Source organism: Neodiprion pinetum, chromosome 2 (assembly GCF_021155775.2).
Source record: "Neodiprion pinetum isolate iyNeoPine1 chromosome 2, iyNeoPine1.2, whole genome shotgun sequence".
In the NCBI taxonomy this organism is placed as follows: Eukaryota; Metazoa; Arthropoda; class Insecta; order Hymenoptera; family Diprionidae; genus Neodiprion; species Neodiprion pinetum.
Genome location: NC_060233.1, coordinates 10,620,700 through 10,646,210, shown reverse-complemented (window position 1 = coordinate 10,646,210; position 25,511 = coordinate 10,620,700). Strand labels below are relative to the sequence as shown.

The 25,511-nt window shown below is 36.4% G+C and overlaps 4 protein-coding genes across 8 annotated transcripts; 1 reads left to right on the top strand and 3 right to left on the bottom strand.

Annotated features, from left to right (window-relative positions):
• Nucleotides 1-23,965, top strand: LOC124212503 (uncharacterized). Of its 5 annotated transcripts, none has more exons than XR_011176488.1 (6): nt 18,979-20,125; nt 20,213-20,435; nt 20,545-20,741; nt 20,817-20,925; nt 21,010-21,898; nt 22,279-23,965. XR_011176488.1 is itself a non-coding variant. In XM_069133834.1 (5 exons), the coding sequence occupies exons 4-5, from the start codon at nt 20,886-20,888 to the stop codon at nt 21,735-21,737; spliced, it is 768 nt and encodes a 255-aa protein (XP_068989935.1). In that variant the 5' UTR covers nt 1-292; nt 20,213-20,435; nt 20,545-20,741; nt 20,817-20,885; the 3' UTR covers nt 21,738-23,965. The 5 variants fall into 5 exon arrangements, 3 of the variants coding, with proteins under 3 accessions (XP_068989935.1, XP_068989936.1, XP_068989934.1); XR_011176489.1 differs by having other exon boundaries at nt 22,254-23,965; XM_069133834.1 differs by lacking the exon at nt 18,979-20,125 and adding an exon at nt 1-292 and having other exon boundaries at nt 21,010-23,965.
• Nucleotides 10,812-13,529, bottom strand: LOC124211255 (uncharacterized). Its single transcript, XM_046610121.2, has 3 exons — nt 13,024-13,529; nt 12,809-12,950; nt 10,812-12,484 (listed from the first exon to the last, which is right to left on the bottom strand). The coding sequence occupies exons 2-3, from the start codon at nt 12,945-12,947 to the stop codon at nt 10,812-10,814; spliced, it is 1,812 nt and encodes a 603-aa protein (XP_046466077.1). The 5' UTR covers nt 12,948-12,950; nt 13,024-13,529.
• Nucleotides 16,775-18,750, bottom strand: LOC124212500 (uncharacterized). The gene has a single exon (XM_046612595.2). The coding sequence runs from the start codon at nt 18,401-18,403 to the stop codon at nt 16,907-16,909; it is 1,497 nt and encodes a 498-aa protein (XP_046468551.1). The 5' UTR covers nt 18,404-18,750; the 3' UTR covers nt 16,775-16,906.
• LOC124212502 (uncharacterized) lies at nt 22,081-23,689 on the bottom strand. The gene is made up of 5 exons (XM_046612602.2): nt 23,555-23,689; nt 23,339-23,491; nt 23,076-23,252; nt 22,510-22,698; nt 22,081-22,419 (listed from the first exon to the last, which is right to left on the bottom strand). The coding sequence occupies exons 1-5, from the start codon at nt 23,627-23,629 to the stop codon at nt 22,081-22,083; spliced, it is 933 nt and encodes a 310-aa protein (XP_046468558.1). The 5' UTR covers nt 23,630-23,689.
• Nucleotides 23,966-25,511: the final 1,546 nt, after the last annotated feature.

Genomic DNA, 25,511 nt, shown 5'->3' with positions numbered 1-25,511 from the left:
GAAGCGAAATGGCTGATTTGTACTGTACGCGTGGGTAAGGTTAGAATCTCGTATTCTGAATTGAAGCATTTTCCCTTGAAACATTGACGACCGACTTGGAGAACAACGCTAATTCTAACGAAAATAATAATATTCTGCGTGATTAGCTCTGTAAAACAAAAGGCCCGAGAGCGGTTTGTGAGTGAAAAAAGAAAATTGAATGCGGTGAAAGTTACACGCATATGTACTTCGGGAGACAGAAAGAGGGACGGAACGCGCATACGGACTGGATGACGTACACACATATGAAAAGGTATGCAAGAGTAGAGATTAAGAAAAGAATAGGGACGAGTCAATGGAGTAAGAAGAAAGAATATAAATGAAACGATCCCCGGTATCGTATATGAATGCAATTGCCATCCGTGCAACGAAAGAGAGGCGAGAAATGTGACCATCGCTCTCTTTCTCTCTTTCTTTATCGTACAGTGTACAGTCGTTCAAAAAGTTTGTCCACATTCCACATGCACGGTAAAAAAGTTCTGACTATTACATCAGCGACTTACGCATGCTAATTTGGCAAGGCTTGATACATGATAAAGAGAGATGGAGTAAATGAATAATTACAAATTCGCATCGGATTCCTAGCGGTATAAGATCATACGATTAGTATCAATAAAAGGTCAACAGAAATAAAAAAAAAATTTTCGTTTATATTTAAATGAATATATGTTGATTCCATACATCGAATAATAACTGAAATCTTTATTTATTACTTATGCAATAAAACTGTTTTTTTTTTTTTCTTTTATTTGAACGGTACAACGATAGTGAATTCCTACATATACAATGATAGTTATATTTTGTTGGTTTCATTGTAACAATCCTTGCTGATACGAATGGTTCCTCTGCGGAATAAAGTCATGGCAATAATGAGATTCTGTAAAAAAAATTGTTTCAAACAAAGTGGTTTTCTACACCAAGCGCACGTGATTATTGCGACCTCGCCACATACATGAACACTGTAATGTCGAGTCTGTTTCGTAAAAAAATTCCGATGGACTTTGAAAACGGGGCGGTCTAGTATAGACGTATCCAATTTTGTGCCATGAATATTTAAATAAGTTTAAAAATCGTGGAGAGGAAAATTGGTTGTGCGTCAGAGATTGTAGCTTGAGAATATTATCTCGTACAGTGGCAAACAAAAGTATTGTCACAGTGGGGTGAGTAAAATAAATATAATGCTAATGCTTATGAGAATACAACTAAGATCTGTTCGAGGAACAGATATGGAATATGTATAATGATAAGTATTATCCTCATGGTTCTCAAACTTTTTCTGCGCATTGTATTTTCTAATAAAGAGTTTGAAATATTTTGATTATTTTGAACATGCTCACCAGAATTCACGGCACCCAGCTTGCCTGCCGTTGCTTGGCAGCTGTGCTCGGGTGATGGTAGTGTGCATTTTTGTAAAACAGCATGATGAGGTGCTCCGGTTCGCTATGACAACCAACGGTCATGAACTCGTTGACAATGCGCCGTCCTTGGTATCGCGTGAAGTACGTAAGGGTCATTACCGTTTGCAATTTTGGTAGCCATAAAATGCCTCTTTTAATAGGAAAATGTAATTGTTAGGGTCGTTCATGTTCCCATATTCGGATCGTTTAGTAACGTTTGTTCATATCGTGGAGTATACTTCGCCTTTTAATCAGTTGCACAGCGGATGTGGTTGAGGAATAATAATAGCCCACAACCCGGAAAATCAGTTTACAAAACTGAGCGCCCGATACGGCGTAATGTAACTGCTTCATTTGTTTGCGTCAGCATCGCGCTGGTCATGGAGTATATGAGCGCGTCTCCCGTCTTCCCGGTCTTCAGAGTAAAAGCTACAGCCGATAGCAGAGATTTTCACTCCTGAGAAGAACACGTAAAATCACAGATATGGTAGATTGTTGACGATGACACTAGCCTTAGGATCGACGTTACGTTACTAGAAGTCGAAGTTTTGCGCCAAGATGTTCGTTAGCTCTGCAGCGTTTTTCTATCTTTCTGCAACACCTGAGCGTCTTATTTTGCAGAAATTCATGCCTAGACCTTATCCAGAAGCGTGCCAGGAGGCTGGCGACCATCGTTAGTGGTGAAAAAATCCAACAGCATTCTGAGCCAAATGCATCTCAATGCATCAGGTTGACATTGCAATGTCGAAATTCCTATTCTCACCTGATGCTGCATCTAGGAATTATGCACCGTACGATATTGTGCTCCAGACTGTACGTCTTGTAGTACTTTCTTCTTTGATAACTAATTTTGAAGTTATCGGCCAAAATTTTTTTGTACAGATTGAGCACTGTAACAAGCAGATACCTTTTTTGCTTTCTAGGCTTGTTTTTGGTAAGAAATTATTTTTTTCCTGCTTCCGTACGGCTGTTATAATCGTCTTCATCATACTTCTCTTCATCTCACGCGTCGTAATTTAGGTACGGATAAACAATTGTACGGCTCTGATTTTTTTATGCCTCTATAAATAATACCACTACCTTTGGGTATCCAGTGCCTATCCTTTTGGATCATCTGTCCGGGCATAATGTTGACTTTCAATAATATTCTACCTTTCAAACCGATAAAATGATCACACTTACGCAGGAATAAAAAAATTTATAATGATTTTTAATGAAAAATTTTCAAAGCATTCAACAAATTCGTAACATTTCGACGAATAAAGTTGAAATTTATTACATTCCTTGAAATTTGATTAAAGGATTTACCTGTGCGAGTAGATATTGATATTTCATGATTGTGCAATATTCAATGACACATTCTCTCTATTTAATGAAACATATGACACACGCATTTCCTTTCTAGGTCGGAGGGATTCTGCAGAGAGAACGAATTTTTTTATTTTTAATCTCCGTTCTTAATTTCACCCGCAAGTAACTGTAAAGTTTCGTAAAGTTTTGTAAGTAAAGATTAGAGTCTTCGTGTTTATAGACTACTTTCTCACCCATCGTACCTGAGCGTCGAACCACAAAATTAATATATCCTCTTATAGCTTTAATTCTATTCTTTGGCTCAATTGGGATAACTATCGCTAGTTCATCACACAGATCTGAAATTTTGAAAATAACGCCATTAAGTTTTACTGAAGTTTGGGTCTGTGAAATACGAAGTTCAAAGATATTTAATAAACATTCTAATATATTAGACATGTTATAATAAAGATTAACTTTTTTGAGTAGCGAATGATCACGTCTGGTTATGATAACAGGCGGCCTTTTGAAATTCTTTTCGACGGTTTCTACTATTTCGCATATATATTCTAGTTCTTTAGAATGTAAAACTGCTCGAGAAGAAATGATACCACCTATATAGAGGCATCGTTCCGTACGTTAAGGTTTCTTCTGCTGCTCTCCATAACAGGAAGTAATGGAAAGGCGATTCATGATCTATTTCTATGGTAGATAGAAAAACGTAATTTATGTCGTATTCATTACGTTTGGCATAAATTTCAAGTCTTTTGGCTAGTCTGAAGTTAGGCTTAACATGAAATTTGTGTCCTATTGAAAGCCATATATTTTCTTGTCTTACCATCCTTCTCGCGTAAATTAAACTCGCACTGCAATTGATCGTATCATGTTCTATGAAAAGAACATGCGCTCATGACTGATCCATAGACTCTCGAGATCGGAATACGCGTCGGAGGAACCACATCCACGCGACCTGCCTCCGAACTTGAGTTTAAATAAAACGTCTATGAATTCGTCACTTCTGAAAAATTCCATGCTGTTTTTCACCGCAATACTGCGGGTCCCTATTTTCGAGTCATTGATGTGGTTTAAGTTGAGTCGGAAATAAAATCCTGTATGCAATACAGGAATGAAAGTCGAATGTTGCCTTGGGTGATGACTTTAAGTGAAACCTACCCGCGGGAATAATCTCCGACTTTATTCACTTATTAATGTACTGTCATTCTGGTGGTCGCTTCGGAAGATGCCAAATTTTGTTTCCCGGAAAAGAGCTTTGTATTTCGAGCTCACCGACCATTACATTCAGACCGTAGAACATTGAAAAAGACACGTTACACTTTGATTGATGCAGAACTTGATGGATAATGAACACTCGTAATTGCAAATATGAGCTGTTATCTTCCGTTCCTTAGAGATTTTGAATCGAACAATCGGCTACAGTATATTCCATAAAAGTTCGATGAATGAACCGTATTTTTCCGTTGATTATTTTAGTCACAATGCCAGTTCGCTCTTTACCTTTACTTACGTTGTTCGTACCCTAGGATAAGTGTCCCGGGGGCGTATTATTTTCTTATCGTGAATATTAAATCACATTTAAACAAACAAATAATTTATTCGGAAATGCAATCTACACGTATCGGTTACAGTTAAAGTGCCTAATATTATTTGACTGAACTCTGACTGATTATTCTACAGCAGACTGAAGTACGTCTGAGGGAATTAATACTACGATAGAGAACCGGAGGAGTGTAGTGCCTTCGCGATGGTTCTCGACTAACTGATTTTTGTCAAATTGTTTAAACTTGGAGGATATTTTATTTATGTTTTCAAGTACACTTCAAAATTTTTTCAAACGATTTCCGCCGGAAATAGTGGAGTTACCGCGTGCAGTCCATGGGCGATTGCCATCCGAGCATTTGGCTGGCGTACATCCCTGACGTCGCAATTTTTATCTGTAATCATCAGGATTTTTTTTTTTTCATCAAAAACATATTTTCTAAGAATATGAACCTAATTTTGATCAAACAAATTGAAAATTGCATGTTTTTGAGGTGTTTGAAATTCTTACTCTCACCTGTAAGTTCTATTTTCTTATGACGTAAGTTGGAATTTCATTGAAAATTGTTGTTGAAAATCAAATATTAAGGCTGACTGGTGATAGAAATATGTCAGAGATTTTGTGATAGGATTTTCGCAAATCAATTGAATGAGGTTTTGCAATTTTATGTACAAGTTTGATCAGTATTTTGATTTTGCAAGTGCTCAGCTTGATGGTGATTAGAAAAAGAAAACCTATCCCACTGTATTTTTAGAAATAACTAGTATACGCTGGAACATCTTTGTAAAATGCAGGTAAGAGTATTAATATGGTGAAAGAATTTCAAAAATACGTGAATCAGAACAACAATTTACCCTCGCGTCGAAATGGACATATTGCATGCAAAAGCCGTTACGAAGATGCCATAATAGCCATACAGAATTCCGGGTAAATGAATTGCTTCAATAACCATTGCGATAATCAAAAATTCAAACGACAATGTGTATGAGAAAGTAACGGAGAAAAGATGTACAAAAATAAAACAGTACCTTATAGAAGGACACGGAAAAATGTAGGGTTTCGATGAGGGTACGAAGATAAGTTGACTGTAAATTGAGTAGCTTATTTTGTTGAGCCTGACTCTACATGGAACTGTTATTTTTAAGTGCAGAATATTATTATTAATAAGATCAATAGTATAAACGAGAAACCTGTTATACAATATATATATATAATGTTGCTGACTGATTTTCAAAAGCATGAAAGCAGTTAAGACAGGTTTGTGAAATATTTCATACAACATAGCCATTGAACGCCAATACTTAATTCGCCGTTATAAGGCGAGCGTAATTATTACGATTGGGTTTAATAAAACTTCAGGAAATAAGATAGGCTGGGATAGAGTGGGAAACTTTAAGAATGAACATTATCATTCAAATGATGTTTTTATATATTTTTTCATTACTGATTAACGAAAATATTTGACTTTTAAAGTACCCCAAAGAAAAAAGAAATCGTTTTTTGGGGCAAAGTGGAGAAGCAATACCAAATATGTAAAAAAATATATATTTTTTTAAATGGATTTTCACTTGCCCCACTTTATCCTGGTTTTTTTTATTTAGCGTACAAGTACTGGAATTAGAATGCATCCATTTTCAGATAATAAGTTTACGTAATAAGTGAAGCGTCAGATTAGAGAGAACATAATCAATAACAAGTGCGTGTATGTACATCATAACTAATCTATATGTCGATAAATGTAATTTCAAAGATTTAAAGAATCAGAAGGAAGGAGATAAATTTTATTTGAATCTATCATCGAATTCTTTGTAAAGAAAACACATACTACAAATCTTCGCCGTCATCAGAACGACCTTCACGTTTTTACGAAAATATACCATGCAAACTCTTCTACCCAATTCACGCTCAACTATAAAACACTAATGTTGAACATCGTAATTCACACAGCTAGAGATTATAAACTATCGATCTTTGAGGATTTTGAGGGAAGATTAATAAATCCTGATGACTCAAAGTGTAAAGAACCAAATTTGCATTTGTCAAAATATCATTGATTTGAACTGAATGGTGTTATAACCTTCATGAAACCAAATAAAACTATAAGTAAAACAATCTGGTTGCGTCGAAACTTGCCGAGGAATACAATTTGACAACGAATATGGTACCTGTGATAATACAATTGCCTAGGTAGGTAAAAATCGGTTTGAGAAAGTACACAGAACTAAACCTACATTCTGAACAACAATGGAATTCGATCGGAAATTTTTTTCCACTTCTACTGCGGTAACTAAATCGACAACGAAGAATAAACTATGTTGTCGGATATAGCACATGGATAGATATGATGTTCTGTACGATATCCTACATCAAGGACTACTGAAATCAAATGCAGTTGTCGGGTAAAGGAAGAGTTTCACGTATAACGTTGCGGTACAGCAAGACGTCACCATTGCATTCGCGAAGTCAAAATCGCAATAACTGCGTCGTGTCAACCTGAATCGCACCGAACATCCGAAGTTAAAGATCGTCGAAGAGTCCGAGAAGAATGCATTTGCTTACAAGAAACTTGTTTCGACCGCCAACTTGAAGATATGTTCACCTAGGCAAACATCAAATTTGTCCTCGCCGAAAGCAACTCACAAGGAACGTGGATGACTCCTTTACATCATGACGTTCCAGTACCAAAATGCAAACCTGAGTAACAAACCCTGAAAAAATCATTGACAAACGTTCGAGTTAAGCTTCACAAATTTACAAATCATCTGTAATAAACGGGTCAGATTATATGGCATCACCCGGGAAAAGAACCCACGTCATGAAATGCGTGTATCTTTCATGGTGAAAGTCTGCGTGATGCTTGGAGAATTTTACCTCATGAACTGCGAGTGTCAGACGAAAGCATCGGTATGTTTCGTTCAACCAAAAGTTATTATAATGATACTAATTTTTGAAAGGAAAGTTATATTAGAATGTAAGCTGATTGATTATTGAACAAAGTATCGAAAAAAAAGAACTTGTTTATAAGTAGCAGACAATGTATAAAGATCATAGTGTTAAGGAGTATGATTCATCAGTGTACAGCAAGACCAACAACGAAGAGCAAAACATGTACATTTAGAAATTAAGAAATTTGCAATACTAAATAATTTATACAAATATCGAAAACAATTAATTTAGTTACGAAATATCAACTTGTTCAAAATAATAAAGTGTAATTAATAGTAAGAATTTTTCTGATAAGTCTTATAAGATAAGATCTAAAATCTTTGAACATGAACCTTGAACACGAGGCATGGTGGAATGAGGCGTACATCGCCGCCATTATTGAGAAGTTATTCATTACCGTTAATACAACAAATCTACGGAACCTGTTGGGTCAAATTTAACGAAATATAAGTTAAAAAACTATTCATTGAATATAAAACTGTCACAAGCTTAAGAATCAGAAAACGTATCAATATAAATAAAATCGTTGTACGAAGACATTGGTAAAGAAAGAAGCGTATTTTAATCTCAAAATAAGATAATTTTCGGTCAATCATCAGACTCATATAATTTTGTCACACTACATGTAATTGAAAGCTGAGGGTCCCGACTATCGGAAGTACTTCAACACGTCACCATAACATAGAATATCATAAATCACATCCAAATTGACGTCTACGGAATAATCACCTACCATTAAACCGTCAACATACGTCAACCTAAGCAATCTAGGAACAAGTGGAATTCATTCATCCATGAGCTCAGAACGCCGCAGCGAATGAATCTTGTTTCCTGAAGAAAACCGTGGAACATCAATTGACATCACCTTTCAGAAGTTGGAGCGCGGGATTCCTCGGAGTGTGTCAGATCTTTCTCAGAATCAAATCTTTCGTCGGTACGACGACACAAGCTTACGAGTCAAAGGACGCTTCTCTCCGATCTGTCCACTGTTGCACCTTGGTCAGTAGAAGGAAGCTAGACATGAAAATCCTAAAGAGTCCGCACAACCAACGACATCGTCAGCTTCGCCCAATGCGCTGAATACATGTCATGGAATCAAAAACAAGCAACTCCAGTGTTACATCCCAGAATAAGAACGAACGTTAACATCAAAGACAAATATCGACCCCCCAACTTCGATTGCTGAAAATGTAGCCGCTTCAACTGTAGCACCCAGAAAAAATCAAATGATAGTTTTCTCGACAACTCTTGTATCATGAATTATCGTGGGAATAAAAACGATCGAGCGTTAGGCTCACCAATTTTGCGTAAGATGCGAGATGTAATAACACCTGAACGTAAACCCGTAGTTTCCAATAACCTACTATTGTTGAATGTTTAGGCACTAGTAAATGAACTTTATAAAAGGTGGTGATTCTCCGAAAAAGTTATTTAGTATGTGTACAAATAGGTAAGGGTAGGGAAAACACATGGCGGCAGACGCCAACTTTCACATACTATATCTACTATGTATATATAATATATATACTATATACTAAAAATTAGATCAACGAAAGTCACGAAACTCCCTTATTTATTTACCGTAGTGATATTCACAAGTGTTTATCAAATGTTAACATGAAAAAATCGATCCATGGTGAATCGAATAGTTTGCGAAACTTCGAGGGATTTATCGGATAAAATACAGTACAATAATATTATTATATTCTCATCACATCGCCGAAAGTTTAGTAGGAGGAAGTCCAGTAGTACCTACCTTCCAAGGTATTTTCATTTTTTGCCCGATACATGTTATCTGATTTCCAAACCCCTCTCTGTCTCCCCGTATCATCACCATCTTGATCTGACATTGTTATGCACGTACGAAACAAACAAATAACACCCTGATCTATATCCGATATTGTCAGACAACAAAGTATCCGGTACTGTCGAAATCATAATAATTTTTCATTTCAATTTAAGTTTAGAATTAAAACGGTTCACGAATAAACTATTCATTCCTGATAGGTCGATGAATGAAGAATACATACCAAAAACAACTTCTTGAATATACTTTTTCAATATGACTCATTAACACGGAAAAATGTAGCTAGCAGTATCGGTCTTCTCGCTGATACTTCCGAATAGAATACCGATTGTTGATCGATACTATCGAACTTCCTCCTACGTCAGTCATAAAGATATTTTCCGCAGGTGAAGCAAAGACACATAGCGTTCAGATATAATAAGAATATTGTACAACTTGAAACAAGGCTGAAGCTCGGAACCAGAATTAGCAGCCAAAAGTTCTAATGTTCATTCAAATAAGCTAATGATGTTCGAGAATCAAAATTTTGAGAGATACCTCGAACCCCCAATACTTTTATACAATTATGAGGAGAAAACTGAACTGCATTTTTCTATTTCCAAATAGTTTATCACGTTTGGCTGCTGACTCTGGCTGCTAGCTTCAGCTTCATTAACTTGTATAGAATATTTCCAAATCCAGGTAATCTAGTACATTTCATACGCTGCATCGGTTGGTTTGATGATTTTGATTTACTGTTTCAAGCGCTTAAGTCGGAAGCTGGTAACGAAGATAATACTATACAAAATATTTTTTTTTATCTTAAACAAATATGGCTATTATGGTTGAAACCATGTTTCGTTAATTCAAACACGGGTGTTTTGAATTGATATTGCAAGTTGTTGCTTCCACCATAACATTGGATAAGCCAGAATCTGTTATAACTTTTCTTACAGCTTTAAGATAAGACATGATGTGGAAAGGCCCCAAATGTATAAACGAATTATCAAATGTTGGTTTTCCGGTAGCTTGAATTTATAAAGCTACTTGATTGATCAAATCCACGACGCTGGTGTAGTTCGAATGGACGAAAAAGTTGATAAATTCATGATAAATCAAACCATCGGTCAACCTGTTGTTCAATATATATATGTATATACCCAAAAACGGATCGATACGTGAAGCTAAAGATCATTTCATTCCTTATGACAGACGTGATTTTACAGTTGAATCACATCAGATTCGTGCGCGATCGTCTATGTTGAAATTTTACAAAAATCCAGATGGTACACCGTACGACGGTTTGGTAGGCCTCGGAAAAGAAAAAAATCCACCGCTCCTTACTAATCAAGTCGAATCACAGTACGCAAGACAAATTGAAAATTACGGTTCGTTCAATTTTTCGAAAGGAACAACACCGTACGATGCGCAACCGCAAGTTCACGTTGGAATATTGGCGACCCCTCAATTGAATCCAGCTAACGAAGAAAAAAATTTTTTGAATTCGTGTTGTTACTGGCAGATCGATTGCGGTGCTAGCGTTGAATTTTCAATATCCTCCGCGTTTACTCACGGAAACGCTATATCATGGCCGAACGAAGTTTCATTTGTTGAAAACGAAACTCACAATTATACAGACGGTCAGACGTTATTCGGAATGACAGACGCCGGACCTGGAAATGTGACCAGTACATTGGAGTCGATGGAAAGAGAGGACGCAGAGTTGGGTCTGGAAGCTGGATTACGAAAACGTCCGAGGAAAGATTTATTCAGTGTACTCAATATTTCGAAATAATTATTGTATGTATTTATTGTACAATAAAGATACAACCATCGGATGAGGTTTCTTTTTATAATCCTTTAGAAATGATGCCTGCCTCCATTCGTATTGAAATATTCTCGATCTGAATGCTTCATCTTTTGGAAATACATCGTTGTTTGATAATATTATGACGGGTGTTCGACCGATGACAGCGTCACCTAAATACTTTACTTTCGCATTACAAGTGTCACCGCCCAATATACATTTAAGTGTTTCACTAGCGCTGGCTTCCATAACCGGTTCGTTCCATAATATTATACGTCGATCAACACATTCCATTAGTGGAAAAGTACAGTATCTATTGAAATTGCCCATTTGACCGAAATTTATGCAAAAATGAATAAAAGCATCGAAAAAAAAATTTTTGCCGGAATTAGGCGGACTTAAAACGAAAAGCGAATTCTTTTTAGGCACTTTACGATCTACGACATTAAATAAAGTCTCGTAAAAATTTTGGATTTCTCGTCTGTTGGATCTAAATTGAAAATCTATTAATTTTTCACAAATTGATAAAGATTCTTCCGGTGAATAGTAATAATTTTGCACATTTCCCATTGGAGCATTGAAAATCAAATTTTGAGGTTCTAAACTGGTGAAATATTCAGCTAATTCTGAAACACTAAGTTCGTTGTAAAAATTACCAACTATTTTTATAATACTTTGAAATAATGGTGACTGACGATTCCAAAACTTATATTCAGAATTATACCATAGAGAAATACCAAATATATGATTTACTGGCGCTGTTGGAAATTTCCGTAAAAATTCGATGATCCGGTCGCCCTTTCCTCTCTTTTGACTCCCGGAAGCGCCGTCAAATCTTTCGCTGCCAGCGCAATCAGACGTTGTAGAGCTATATGTTTCGGGTCGACTGCACTGTTGGTCATGAAAGTGCTGCGCAGTTCCGAAACCTTCCACCAATTCTTCTTGTCCACATTGCAAATCTTGTTGTAATTGTATACATCTAGTTTCACGACTTGGTATCCACTTTCTCCCGGCGATGTCCAAGTAGTCAATGCTTCGCCCTTCCTTCTCGAAATAGATTGCGAGATTAATCCAGTGTTGGATTGTATATCCGACACTGGAAGTAACTCGTCTAGAATATCTACGGCCGACGAACTCGATAAATTCCCTGAACTCGAAGATGGCTGGACAACGACATGTTGCGTTTCCGTAGGAGCAATCGTGGACAACGTGGTAATGGTCGACGTGGTCGCAGACGATAACGACTGATCCTCGGTGTCGACCACACAAGCGTTGAATAAGATGTCCGCTAATCCGGCCTGTAGATTTTTTCTCATAAACATCGTGTAATATTCTCCTTTTCGGGCTGCTTTTTTGAAATCCCCGTATGAACACTTGTTTAATTCGATCTTGTCTTGTTGGAGTTGTTTTAACACGTGTAAAATTCCTTGTCTCATCGTGGAAATAATCCTCTTCCAATTGAAAATAGAGGCAGTCTCTCGGATCGATGTTTTTTGGTCTTTTGATCACAAAATACACAAGTAACATTGTTTGGATCGATACTTGAATCTCATTCAACCGAAATATTACTTTCGGAGGGTAAATAAACATTTTCCAGATGTACAATATGGTCTTAATTCGTTGTAATATACCATCTAATACGGTTTCTCGCTTTAGTTTTTCTGAAAGAAAAAAACAAAAACCCCGTAACTTTTTAAAATGAAAGATAATATGAATTCAACAAAATGTAAAAACAATAGTCTTCAATGCTAATTACCCATTTGAAACTTTTTTTAAAATTATTTTTCACGAAGTTTTCGAGTAATCGAACAATAAAGTTAAGTTGTTTTGCACGTGAAAATAAAAACCATTATTTTCACGTCTCATCGAATTCTTATCATATTTCCGATTTCGTATCTCTTTTGCATGTGATTTTAATCATTTTCTCTTTGTGGTACCTGAACACCTAAAATATATTTTTATAAAAATCGACGAATATTTCTTACTCGCACTTGTTGTGGTCGTACAAGTACTCATCCCACTGTCACTCCCCACACTTGACTCCGAATGTGTACGGGTACATCTTCCAGTCGAGTACATTGACAGAGGAGACATAAAGGGTTTCTCCCCCATTAAATCGTCCATTGCCTGAAAAAAGTACAAGTTCGATGATTGTATATCAATAATGATGATGTTAATGATACAATAATAATAATTTTACAGTTAAATATGGCCACGTCCTAGTTGAATTTCCTGATTTCTGGTTTGATCCTTGGTACTTTTGTATGTCTTTTCCATTCCAGAAAACTTAGATTGGCACCGAGGCCCACTTAGTTGGTGCCCATGTTCTTGCACTTTGCAAACAACATCAGCCCGGAATTTCATGTGGGATACTTTTCCTTTGGCCAAAACATTTAACTTCTGTCGGTATTGTTCCAAAAGAAGCAAAATCGCTTGATGTGGCCATTGAAACCCTGATATATAAATGTATATCATACATCTGCAAATTAAACAAAACGAAATATGAAAAAGTCAATTTAAATATAAATCTGAATAGCCCCCTAATGACTCTAACGAAATTGCCCCCTAAATATTTTTAGCGTGCTCGTAATCGGCGTCTAAAATATTTGCATCGCAGAGGTGCGAGTAGAAATGCTTCTTTGCAGGTAATAGCGTTTCATCGAGTTTCCTCCAACAATCAACGTATTCATAGGGAAAAACGCCTTTTTTTTTCCAAACGGAAAAAAATAGTCCTGCATCTAGCAGAAAATCATAAGTGTCGCAGTCGGAGAATTCATCATAGGATTCACCGTAAAAGTCGCTTAGCGAAGAATCGGAATTTAAGGCATCATTAATTTGAGCCACTGTTATCCTGACGTTGTATTCAGGCACAGATTCATCTTCCTCCTCCATCATTTCAAGAAGATCAACTTCAAATGTATCAGAATTTAGAAAACGTTGATACTCTTCATGTAGATTGTAACCATATGTATTGATAAGAAAATCGTTTAATAGGTTTCGTGATGTAGATTCTTCATATAGAATCATTAGTGGAGTGGTATTTCCTGATTCATAAATTAGTTTCGCAAGCCTCAACATGGAGCGGTCATGTTCGTTAACCTCCATGGTTCTTGTATATATTACTCGCTGCGTTGTACACTTATATAATATATTAGTGGTTAGAATGACAGATCAACTACAAGGTTGAAAGTCGGTAAGATTCCAATGCATAACGAATGCGATTGTCGAGCTGATATCAGTACTACGAAAAGCGGGTCATCAAACTAAATTGTGCGGGATTATTATAAAATTTACGTGTTATGTGTTTGTCAGCATCATTCAAATATGTGGAAAGTTTATCGATGCTGCTAGCCATAAATCGAAACGAATCGATGAATCTTGAGTGCATCGTTGTCCCATCAGCGCGTTTCGTGATGGATATATATTTTTCCTTATTTATGGATAGCAGTGTAATTTCATCGGGAAAAGTTGAGGCGAGGAATTTTATTAAAAAGTGCTAATCGTAACCGGACAAATTGTGAAAAACTATTGGAATTGTATGCGTCTCTCTGAAATTCAAATTACACCGATTATGAGCAGGACCACGATATTTACCCGTGAAGTGACAGTGATCGTGACACTTTTTCTCCTCAGAGATAAACGGCTTTTCGCAAATATAACAATTCTTTGCGCGCGTGTGACGATCGCGTTGCACTAGGGTAAGAGATTCCATTGGAATTATGTTTTTGATGCGTGACTCTACTTGACTCGATAAATGTTTAAGCTGCTGCATGAACCAATCTATGCAATCGGCACCGCGTTTACTGTGGAACTCCGATAAAGTATCATCGTACGCGCAATGTACATTGTATGCTACACTGTGCGGCATATGCTTTTGAAATTCATGTGTTTTACGGTTTGAAACGTGATTTTGGAATTCATCAACCGGTATAGACTCTGATATACATTCGAGATCGGCGTAAACAACAAACGGGACGGTACCTTTGTTTTGAAAATTTGAAAATGTTAAATCTTTACACTTGGGAAATTCCATGCGTACTTTATTTAACATAATGCAATCATCTCTATGGTTGTCGTAGGCGTGTTTCACGCTGAAGTGACACAAACATCTGTCACATAAAGACAGCTGACCATTATGATCAGACTATTGTTTGCTCACCAATCGTGAAAGATCTTTAATCCAAGCAAAGTAGAATCTTGATGTCAACTCGCGAGCCATATCATTTTCGTGGCAGTCATTACTTTCAACCATTAGAAGATGAATCGTGTCAATGTTCGCGGTACTCAAATGATCACTCAAATAAATTGGCACGATGACACTTTTCTCACCTCAAGCATGGGCTGAAAAGGTTTCAGACTCCACCCCGTATACATTGATTCGCAAATTATTTAATTTTTCAAACTTTTTCACATCGCGCAGAGTAGCGGGAAAATTGATACGAGTACAGTCAAACTCCTAAATATATCTACGATAATGATGTATCCTCTCAGCGTGGATGTTTATCGGGCGGCGGCCTGCACCGGTAGCCCAGAAAAGACATCCTTCATTCTCGTTCCTCACGTTGACCACAGCCTTCTTACGTCGAATGTTCAATGGCAGCTCGATGAATGTTGAAGTAAAACCCCCGCGGCGAGAGGCTGATAGCGGTTGATGTTTACAGCGATGTTGAGGATCTCAATCATACTCCAGCCGGAATCATGTTGCTCGAAATCTTCCACCTTTGATAGCAGATCACCCCGTGCACGTGTAAACCAACCATTTATATCGCTCGATGGGAGAAGAATCGCCACGTTGGAGGTGTTGAAACTCTTAACTTCGGTGGAGATCTCTTCGCGCTTGGCATTTTCGAATTTGCACGATAATACGAGGTTAACCTTCACATTTCCCTCCTCGCGCAGTATCAGCTCCAACTTCTCGGTGTCGACGCGCTGCACATCGTTCAGAAAGGCGTCCAAATTTTTATGACGGAGATTTGTGACAACCCCCGTTCTGATTCGGCTGGCAAAAGCTCTATCCACGTCATCCCATTGTACACCCGCAGGAGTACCAATATTTCCACCCGTCACCACTGCGCGCTGCTGCAACTGCCTGATCTTCGTCACTCAAGATTGTAGGAGTGCGATCGTATGTTGGATCCGTATTTTCGCACCAACAGTCGTTCCTCGTTGCATAGAAATATCGCGGAGAACTTGGATATTCACAATTCCAACATCAATCCAATGATTGATGTCAGCGTCATTCTATTCTCCGGGAGCTTGCTCTCTCAATAAATTGTACGTCCCCTCCATCTGCTCGGCAAGTCCCATGTACGCTTCGGCCAGGGTATGGACACTCAACAGTTTTTGAGGCAAATTATTCGTCGGTGTGGACTGGGCTATAGCCAACATGATAACAGTTTTCACTAACAAAATTATAGGAATTTCATATTTTTTCCCACAATAGTTGGTACATGTTGATTACGACGACCTCTGTTGATACTTACAAACAATAATCAAACCTCCTTCAAACAGTTTATCATTAACATTAACTTCATACAAGCCAATTATCAAAATAGCCTCTTGGTAATGGTAGTAATGTCGAACTTTTTGACCAAGGTTCAAATCCTGGTCAAGATTTTTTATTTTTTTTTTCAATTATCAATTTTAATAATATTCACACTTGAACGATTAAAAAAAACAGAATATTGAAATAATTATTAAAATCATTTATTGAAAGTAAAATAATTATTTTTCGACAATAAACGAAAAATTTATTTAAAAATTCAGTATTACAGTAATTGAAATAATTATTAAAATAATTTACCGAAAGTGTAATAATTATTTTTCGACAACGAACGAAAAATTGATTTAAAAAGTCATTATTAAAATAAAAAAAAAATATATTACGAAGGTGAATAAGAGATTCACAGAAATAAGGATTAAGAAAGGCAAAGAACAGGATTTTTTTAATAATGAAAGGAAATTATATCACACAAGTTTTATTTTTAAAACTACAAATTTCATAAAAAAAATAAATAATTTATTAGATAATAATTTCTTTAAAATAAAATTATCATTTTTATATATAACACAAAGTTTAATATCTATTTAGCTTTTCCCATTTGTTGGGCAATTTTTATAGCATTTGCCGAGGGAACTTCAACGAGAGCTTGTTTAGAATTCAAGGCCTTGCACGACTCTGTTATTAATAATCGAGATAGTGAATTAATTAATTTCCCAGTTACTGTGTCTCTGTGATCGGAACAATTAAACCAATCTAAGTTACATTCATTAAGTACCCTTCCATCGCATGATGAGACAATATCTTCGTGATGCAAGTTTGATACAATATTTCTATTGTAAGTATCAACAGCTTTAAAAACGTAATTTTTAAAAGCTCTACTCAGACCAGATTGCTCAGCATTATCAATGAATAATACTTTACAAATTGAACAATCAGTAATTTTTAATTTTTTTAACAATCTTTGTCCGATAATATCTGCTGCCACACAATTATTCAGAGGGACAAAGTTATCACTTTCCAATTTTTCGTCAAGATTTTCTAATTCTGGGAAATAGTATTCGCAACAATCCGTATTATCAGTAAGATGTAATGTAGGTGGAAAGCTGTCATTGCAGTCGTTGCTCGTCGATGAAGCTGCTTGGTTTTTATCTTCATAATATTCTATTGCGAACATTGCGTTATCATTAGATATCTCCGGGGCTTGAATACAACGGTTTTCAACTTCATGATAAGCCACATGAAATTTATTTGTATCTTGTGAAAGTAGATCTCCCAGATTTATAATCATCGATGATTTTTCTTCAGCTTCACAATTAAAACCTGGGCGATAAGTACCAGCAAATCTCGTAACCAAAGCAGTTTTAAAGGCAGCTTCCAAGTGCAAACAAGTCGGGTGGTGACAGTCGCCACATTCCTGCCGCATGAGTCCGAAGAAGTTTTCAAGTCCGTCTTGATTTAAATACCGTAAATTTAGTTGATTAAATCCTTCTGACTGCAAATCTTCCCATAAACCTTGCATCGAGCGAAGAGTAACAGCTAGAGCATCTGGAGTCGGCGTATTGACTTTTTTACCGGTGCTGTATTCAAACCAAAATTTTCTGGCGGCTATATTTTGGTATCGTCTCCATTGTTCGTCATGAGGTGATGAAGTGGTAACTTGTTTTCTTGTTGTATTAGCTTTTGGGTCAGTAGGTTTATTACTGCCATTAGTCATGTCGAACATTAAATCAATGTCTTCCAAAATACTAGCTGTTTCCCAAATTTTAACATGCTCCATAACATTGATTAAGCCCTCATTCAATTTATGATTTGCCATTTGCCGAAGACCATTGGCAACTGTACAGCTAAAAATTTGAGCAGCAAATTTTACCCTCATTTTGGTTTTTCCGGTTGGAAATACGTGTTCTTCGGTTAAGGTTAATTTGTCTGAAAGCTTAGGATTAAAAAGATAAAGTTCTATAATGTGTCGCCAGTAACCAGTTTTCCCGTCCCATTTGATGCAATTACCAGGACATAATAACTTATTTCTTCGTCCCTCTGGTTGCTTCTTTAACCACGAATCAATGTCACCACACATATTATTTCTTGTCGTCTTAAGAACAGATCGATTCGCTGTTTTAATTCTGCTTTGTTTGAAGTTCTCATGAGAGCTGAAGATGCAAGACTATCTTTCTGATCTGAAATTCAGACTTTTATAGCCGTATCCTTCCCACCAGGCACACAGAATCCTTGAAAAACTTTTAGAAGCTACCGAAATGATGTGTATTCGATTGTGTGGGTAACATTAGATGTGTACGGTTCGATTTCTTTCTTACTCCTCGTTGATATGACGACACTCGATCCAATCGGCTTCGCGTTCATCGTCATCTAGTTCGATGTCCGATAATATTGCAATCACGTCGTTTTGCCATTTTTGAAAAGTCAGGATTACCGTTTTGTCCTGAAAATATATCCTGTGTAGTCTGTGCGGTTGCGCACGAGCTCTCCGGACACGCTCAACGAGCCACCGAAGATCTTGTAGCGAAAACTCTGACGTCGCGTTGCTAAATCCGATAATTATTTCATCGCCGGTAAGTTCGTTATTACGTATCATTACAATTTTAACCCTTAATAGTCACACCTCCAAATTGTGACGTATAAGTCATTGGGGGTGTAATCCACCCCACTCACTTAGGATAGTGAGAAATAATTGAAAAATTAAAAAAAAAAAAATTCTGCAATGTATTTTCAATCCTTGTGTGTAAGACTATGCCAAATATTTTCAAGTCGTGTAATTATTAATATAAAAAAAAAAAAATGTTGAAAAAAAATCTTTTTTCACAAAAAAATCATGCAGATTTGAATTTTCAATAAAAAAAAAAAAAAAATCGTTTCATTAACCTGAAATAGCATACTTTCAAGTGGGAATGATGAAATTAGCGACCGTTCCAAAAACCATATTTATTTGGACGTCTGAAGTGCGGGTTTGGTAACAAATAATGATACGCCGATGTTGTTTTCATGAGCGATGTTTTATTGTGAAAAAGGCTTAATAAAAATATGGAAAAATATAAATACCCGATTAAATTTCATTCACACTCTTTGGCCCGTGTTGTTCTCCCCTAGCCTGGTTCGACTGGTCGGCTCACAATAGATAAATTAACATTAATTTCGTTGGAGCTTACAAGACGTTCCGAAGGGCGCACACGACAACTTGGTCGACGGACCGTTGATATGGATATGAGTTTGAAGAAATGATGTATACTCTTGTAATATTGACTTTGGTTGTCTACGGTATTTTATTCCATGTCTACGAAGCTCCCTTTTGGTAGTGAAATATGTACGGGTTTCTCTAATATCTAAATAATATTAATACATAAGAATGAGACATAGCACGAGCGGTACGAGTGACAAGTTAATCCAATTGTCAGCAGCGCTACATCATATTTCCTGGAATTCTTTCATGTAAGTAAACATGTTTATTGCTTGAGGTCACCTACAATTGGTTTGCGGCCACGTTACGCACATAAACTGAGTGTTCATTGGCTTGTCAAAATTAGGAACAACATAACACTGATGGTTCGAAACGGCCAGTTAATTTGTAGCATTCCAACGTACACAACGTGTCCACGACGCAAAACCGTGCAACGAATAAAATGAATGTTCGCTCTTCGTCAAACATGGAGTTGATCCACCAGCATCGTGTCGATTCGGAAAAGATTGTGGCGAACGCTGAACCGAAAACCCTAATGAGCCATGACTCTGACGCTCGGCCTATCACCTGTACATCGCTGGGCCCTGCTGGCACTCGTCGGGCAAAGTAGAGAATCACTTCGGAAGATGCATTCCCTTACATCAAACAACTTTTTAACTCTGTTTGAATTTTATTCTGAATTTTTTTTCACAGGAATGAATCTGGACGGAGCCCGGTAAAGGCGCAATCTCCTGCGACTCCGTATCAACTGGATCATATGATCGCCTACCTCGAACGGAATCCTCACATTGCCCTGAGGAAATTTCGAACGCCGGGCAGTTCGCACGATCCCTCAGCTTCGTGGGAGCAGTTGGCAGAAGAATTGAACGCGTTGTGGAAAAACGGTGCACCCAAAGATACCAAGAAATGGAAAAACGTGAGTTTATCAGTAAATTTATTCTTCGGTAAAATCATTTGTCATACAAGAAACTTGTACCTTGACCACTTTACAATTTCCGATGGTCGCCTTCTATAAAATATTACAGGTGTGGTACGACCAGAGGAACGCAGCGGTGCGTAAAATAAAGAATATCCATCAAGTTGGAACTTCCAATGAGAGGTCTCATTTGCGTCTTCAGAAATTGAACGTTCGGGAGAAAAGAATTTATCTCTCTTGAAATATAGCGACGATCACGACGTCAAAAAAGAAATTCTACACACCGCAGATGAAGAGTTGGTAAATGTTCGTTGTACTTTTTCAAGCTCAACAGTAAAACTGTAGCATAAGCATTCAATTTTATTTCTTTAATTATTACAGGCACTCCCGGAGAGCGGGTTTCAAAAGGATTTAAAAAAAGGACCAAAAGACGGAAGTATTCCCTCGGGGATGCAGAGCACCAGAAGCGACATCGAGAACAATTATACTGGTCAGTGTTTCCATTTCAATACTCCATGTAACATAACAAACTTTTTTTTATGTAAAAGTAAAACATTTCTTGTTTGATAAGCAGATCAGGAGTTGCTCGAAATTCTGGAAGGGTTCGAGAACACCGAGTTGGGTAGCATCATGCTGAACGAATGGCCGACAGCGGGGCTAGTTCCACTTTCATCATTGGAAGTTGAAGCTAATCTACCCGATACCCGTAAATCTCCGAGCAAGCGAGAATCATCATTTGCCCCGGCTCCGGAAGTTACAGAACTTGCCTCAAATCCTGTTCCTCCAACGGACCAGGATTCGTCGTTTGCAGCTCTGGAAGTTACGGAACCTGTCCGGAAACCTTTTCTCCTTCGTACGAGAAGTTCATCTTCCGCAGCGATAGGAGGTACAGGCCCTGCCTCGAAACTTAGTTTTCAAACGACAGGAAATTCATTGAATGCAGCGTTGGACGCCATGGAAGAAAACGAAAGAGTTACGGAACCCGTGGCCCTGAAACCTCTTTCTCTAAAAGTACAAAATTCACAGTATAAACCTGTGGAACATACTGACTCAACCCCAGAACCACTTCCTCCAAAGGAAAGAAATCCATGGCCTGCACCTACGGTAATAGAAGCAGGCACTTCTTCAGAACGCTCTCAATCTCTGCATCAAGAAGAATCATCGTGTACAGCGGCTGTGAATGAAGCAGCTGCTGAAAAGAAATCCATGGCCTGCACCTACGGTAATAGAAGCAGGCACTTCTTCAGAACGCTCTCAATCTCTGCATCAAGAAGAATCATCGTGTACAGCGGCTGTGAATGAAGCAGCTGCTGTAGCTAAACCCGGTTGTCCTTTGAGCTCTCAAGAATCGACTACTGCTGTTCAAAAGTCACCAGAACCGGAGCCATCAAGCTCGAGACGAAAGTTGCATCAACAACCGTGCTACGGTCGTCCGAGAAAGATTCAGAAAGTCGCAAAGAATCGTAAGATTTTTCACAGCCCCTCCCCTCCCCCCCTATATTACGTAATTTTTATTAAAAAGAAAATATCGCACGTTTTTCGATTGTTATTTATATGTTTATTTAAATATAAATATAAATAAAAAATACAACATAATATTAATCAATCAGTTGACCATGGATTTTTTAGCCATTCTTCCATTGATTCAATTACTGGGCATAAATGAATCTGTTTTGCAAGTATCATTTCGGCGATCAACGCAATTTTGCACGTCCTCTATTCCCATCTCACTTGCTGAACACCAATCAGAATGCTTGCAACCTGTATTTTCTTTAAATATAGCATCTAAATCGTATTCCTTAAAATGTTTTATCGCAGATGCGATTACTTTTGGACTTTTTAGAAGATCCGTGCCCGAAACATTACACCCTCTTGGTGGACGTATGAGGGAACAAGAAGATGCTAAGCGATATACTTGGGCAAACATTTTTGGATCGGGATGATCATTTCCTCCACAAGAATATCTCATGACAGAAAAAAATCTCTGAAATTGAAAGTAGATAAATATCCATTAGGAAATAATAATAATAATAATAATAAGTAATGGTAAAACAATGTTGATTTGTATAACTACCTCCAAAGGGTCTTGGGATAAAGTTGCTGTCATCAAATATTTAGAATCACAAACGTCTTTGAGCATGTCCAAAATTTCTAGTGTTGCTCGTAAGGTAACTTTTAACCCTACTGAAGTACTCCTCGAAACAGGTATTTTCTTCTCAAACTTTTCCCAATCTTCATAAAATTGGAGGAATTTCAGTATTGCCTGAAATACGTTAATACAAAATAAGTATAGAAGCATTATGACCGTGTAATAAATCATTGATAAAACAATAACAAAAAAATTATGAAACAATAGAAAAATTTGCAGATTTACAATTTCTTAAGTTCATGAATGCATACAGACACAGTATTTTAAATTTCTTTTGAAACGTTCTTCACCTACAAAAATTTCGATGAGATAAATTTTTGCAAACTACTTGTAATATAACAAGTTTACGTTTTGCATTGAATACCTGAGCGTCTTTGTATGCCACCAATTATCGTAATATGAGCCAAAGCTTTCTCAATTGATTATTTTCCAATTAAACCTACAAACTTACAATATTTTATTATTTTGATTCATTTTATAATGATTCTTACCTGTTTGTTACGACAATCATCTTTAGCGTACAAAGCATCTCCTGGTATATGCGATGACATAGCTTGGACTAAGTTGAAAATGAGATCAATAAACTTTTGCGTCGGAGTCGAATCTTTTAATTTATTGCACATTGGTTGGTAGTGTGCCATCGCAACAGATACCTCATGACCAAACACCTGTAAGATAATTTATAATAAAGTAATCAAAGAAAAGAGGATTATTTTATTAGTAGATATTAGTAAAGATTTTGAAATATACATACTTCAGTTGCTAGAGGAACATTCATCGCTTGAAAGCCGTTTGGTTTCAAGTGCTCTGATGTTAGTTTGTAAGCAATTTTCATGTTTGGTTGTCGATAATTTTTCTCTTCTAAGAGAGCTTCCCAATGCCGTTTTTCAACAGTTCCGTAAGGTGTCTGAAAAATTTACAATAGTAATAATAACAGCAACTAAACAAAAATATTATTTATCAATTATACCTTGAACTCTTGAAGTCTATCATCTAACGTAGAAGTTCGAAAGCATTTGAGTAAATGATTGAAATCTGATATCATCCGTAATCGCCTCAAGCTATCGCAAGGATGTTCACAGCTGATGTTGTTTTCGTCTACACCAAAAATTTCCCAAACGCCTCGGTTCTATGATGCACCATCCATAACAACAGCATCAATACATATAGCACTATTTTCCATAAGCACGATACATTCTAAAATGTGCTTATGTAGTGGTTCGCTTTTACACGCATTCTTTGAAAGGAAGCAACCCAAGGATTGAACCCATCTACCTCTGAAAGGTACAAATTTAAAAACTAAGGCACGATCTGCCGTTTTATTTTTCAAATCATCGGGGGTATGTCTTCCCAAGTCCACAAAGCCGCAAAATTTCATAGATTGTTGGTCGAAAAATACTCCTTCACTCAATTTCATTTCGTCAACCAAAATCACCCCTCGTTTGTCTCCTTCCTGCATTGTCTCAGATCTTTCTTTCAAGCTGTGAAAAGTAGCAGCTTGAAAGCCATAAGCAGACGAACTAATTTTTCTGATAAATTTATTTATTTAATCAATTGATGGGAAAGGTAAAATGTTGCGTATGCGTAAAAATTGATACATGGTTCTATTTTTTAAACGAATCAATATACACTCGTATATCCACTGTAACGTATATCGTCGACCTTTCACACTTTTTTTTTTTTTTTGCAGCTGAAAAACATGAATTTACGGCATTTTGAAAGTCTGTAGGTAACTTCTGAATGGCATCTTGTACTACAGCCTCTGACTTTTTGGCACACTCGGACTTGACCATAAATATTTGTTCTTTCAGTTGAATTTTCTGCGAAGAAGTTATAAATTGTAAACGTCACTAATTTAATAACAATATTAAAAAATTTGCAATATTACCAAATTCATGACATAGTTGATACTTTGCAACTGATTAACCTTCATGGTAGTGCTAAGATTATCATTCTACGAAGTTTCAGTATAAGTAATATTAATGTCCTATTATAACTAATTAAGATACTAATATTTTTATTCAATATCGCATGAAAGGTGCCGCATATATAGCGCACTGCAAGTGCTAAAGATATAAATAATGATGTATTGCAAAGTTACAGTTATCCATCGGCAGCTTTTTACGTCAAAAAATAATAATAAATTCATCGTAAGTTTGGTAACAAATCTTTTTAAGATATCGAGTTAATATTTAACATTAATTAACGTTCCATTTAAAAATATCCAATACTATTTTCTTCGATATCTGTCTAAAGTGAAAAAAGCTAATACCGCAGAATAATATTGTACTACAAATATTCGTTAATATTAGTTTCATGTCCTATTGTCATTGAAAATTATGAAACAATTATTACTTATTATTATATCAACTTCTAATGTTTGACTACTACATCTATGCAAGCACAGTAAATTGATTTTATAATTATTGTATTAACGTAATAATTACAATATACAAAATTATAATCCTACTTTACTTTGTTGTAATTAGAATGAGAAAACTTGCTTTATTTAATAATAAAATCTTTTCTTCCAGAATTACAAAAAATATACAAATTTTATAGACAAATCTTCAATACACTGGAATAAGTGTAAAAATAATAACTATTTCAGCAAAAATATATATGTACAATTTTTATATACAAATCAAAACTATTTTAGCCAAAATATTATTGAGATTTCATTGCTCACGTTCGCTGAAGAATTTTTTGAAAATATTTTAGTTAGTATTTATATATGCTAAATGAATACTTAATGTTCATTTCTTTCGAATTTTTGTTACAATTATTCATGTCTCTGAATCCCTCGTAAGAATGTATTTTTGATTCACTACGCAGCCGTTGAAAGAGCACAAATATGAACATGAGTATTCTGTTAAAAAACAAATAATGTGATAATATTGTAATACCATAATTACAAACCATAACCA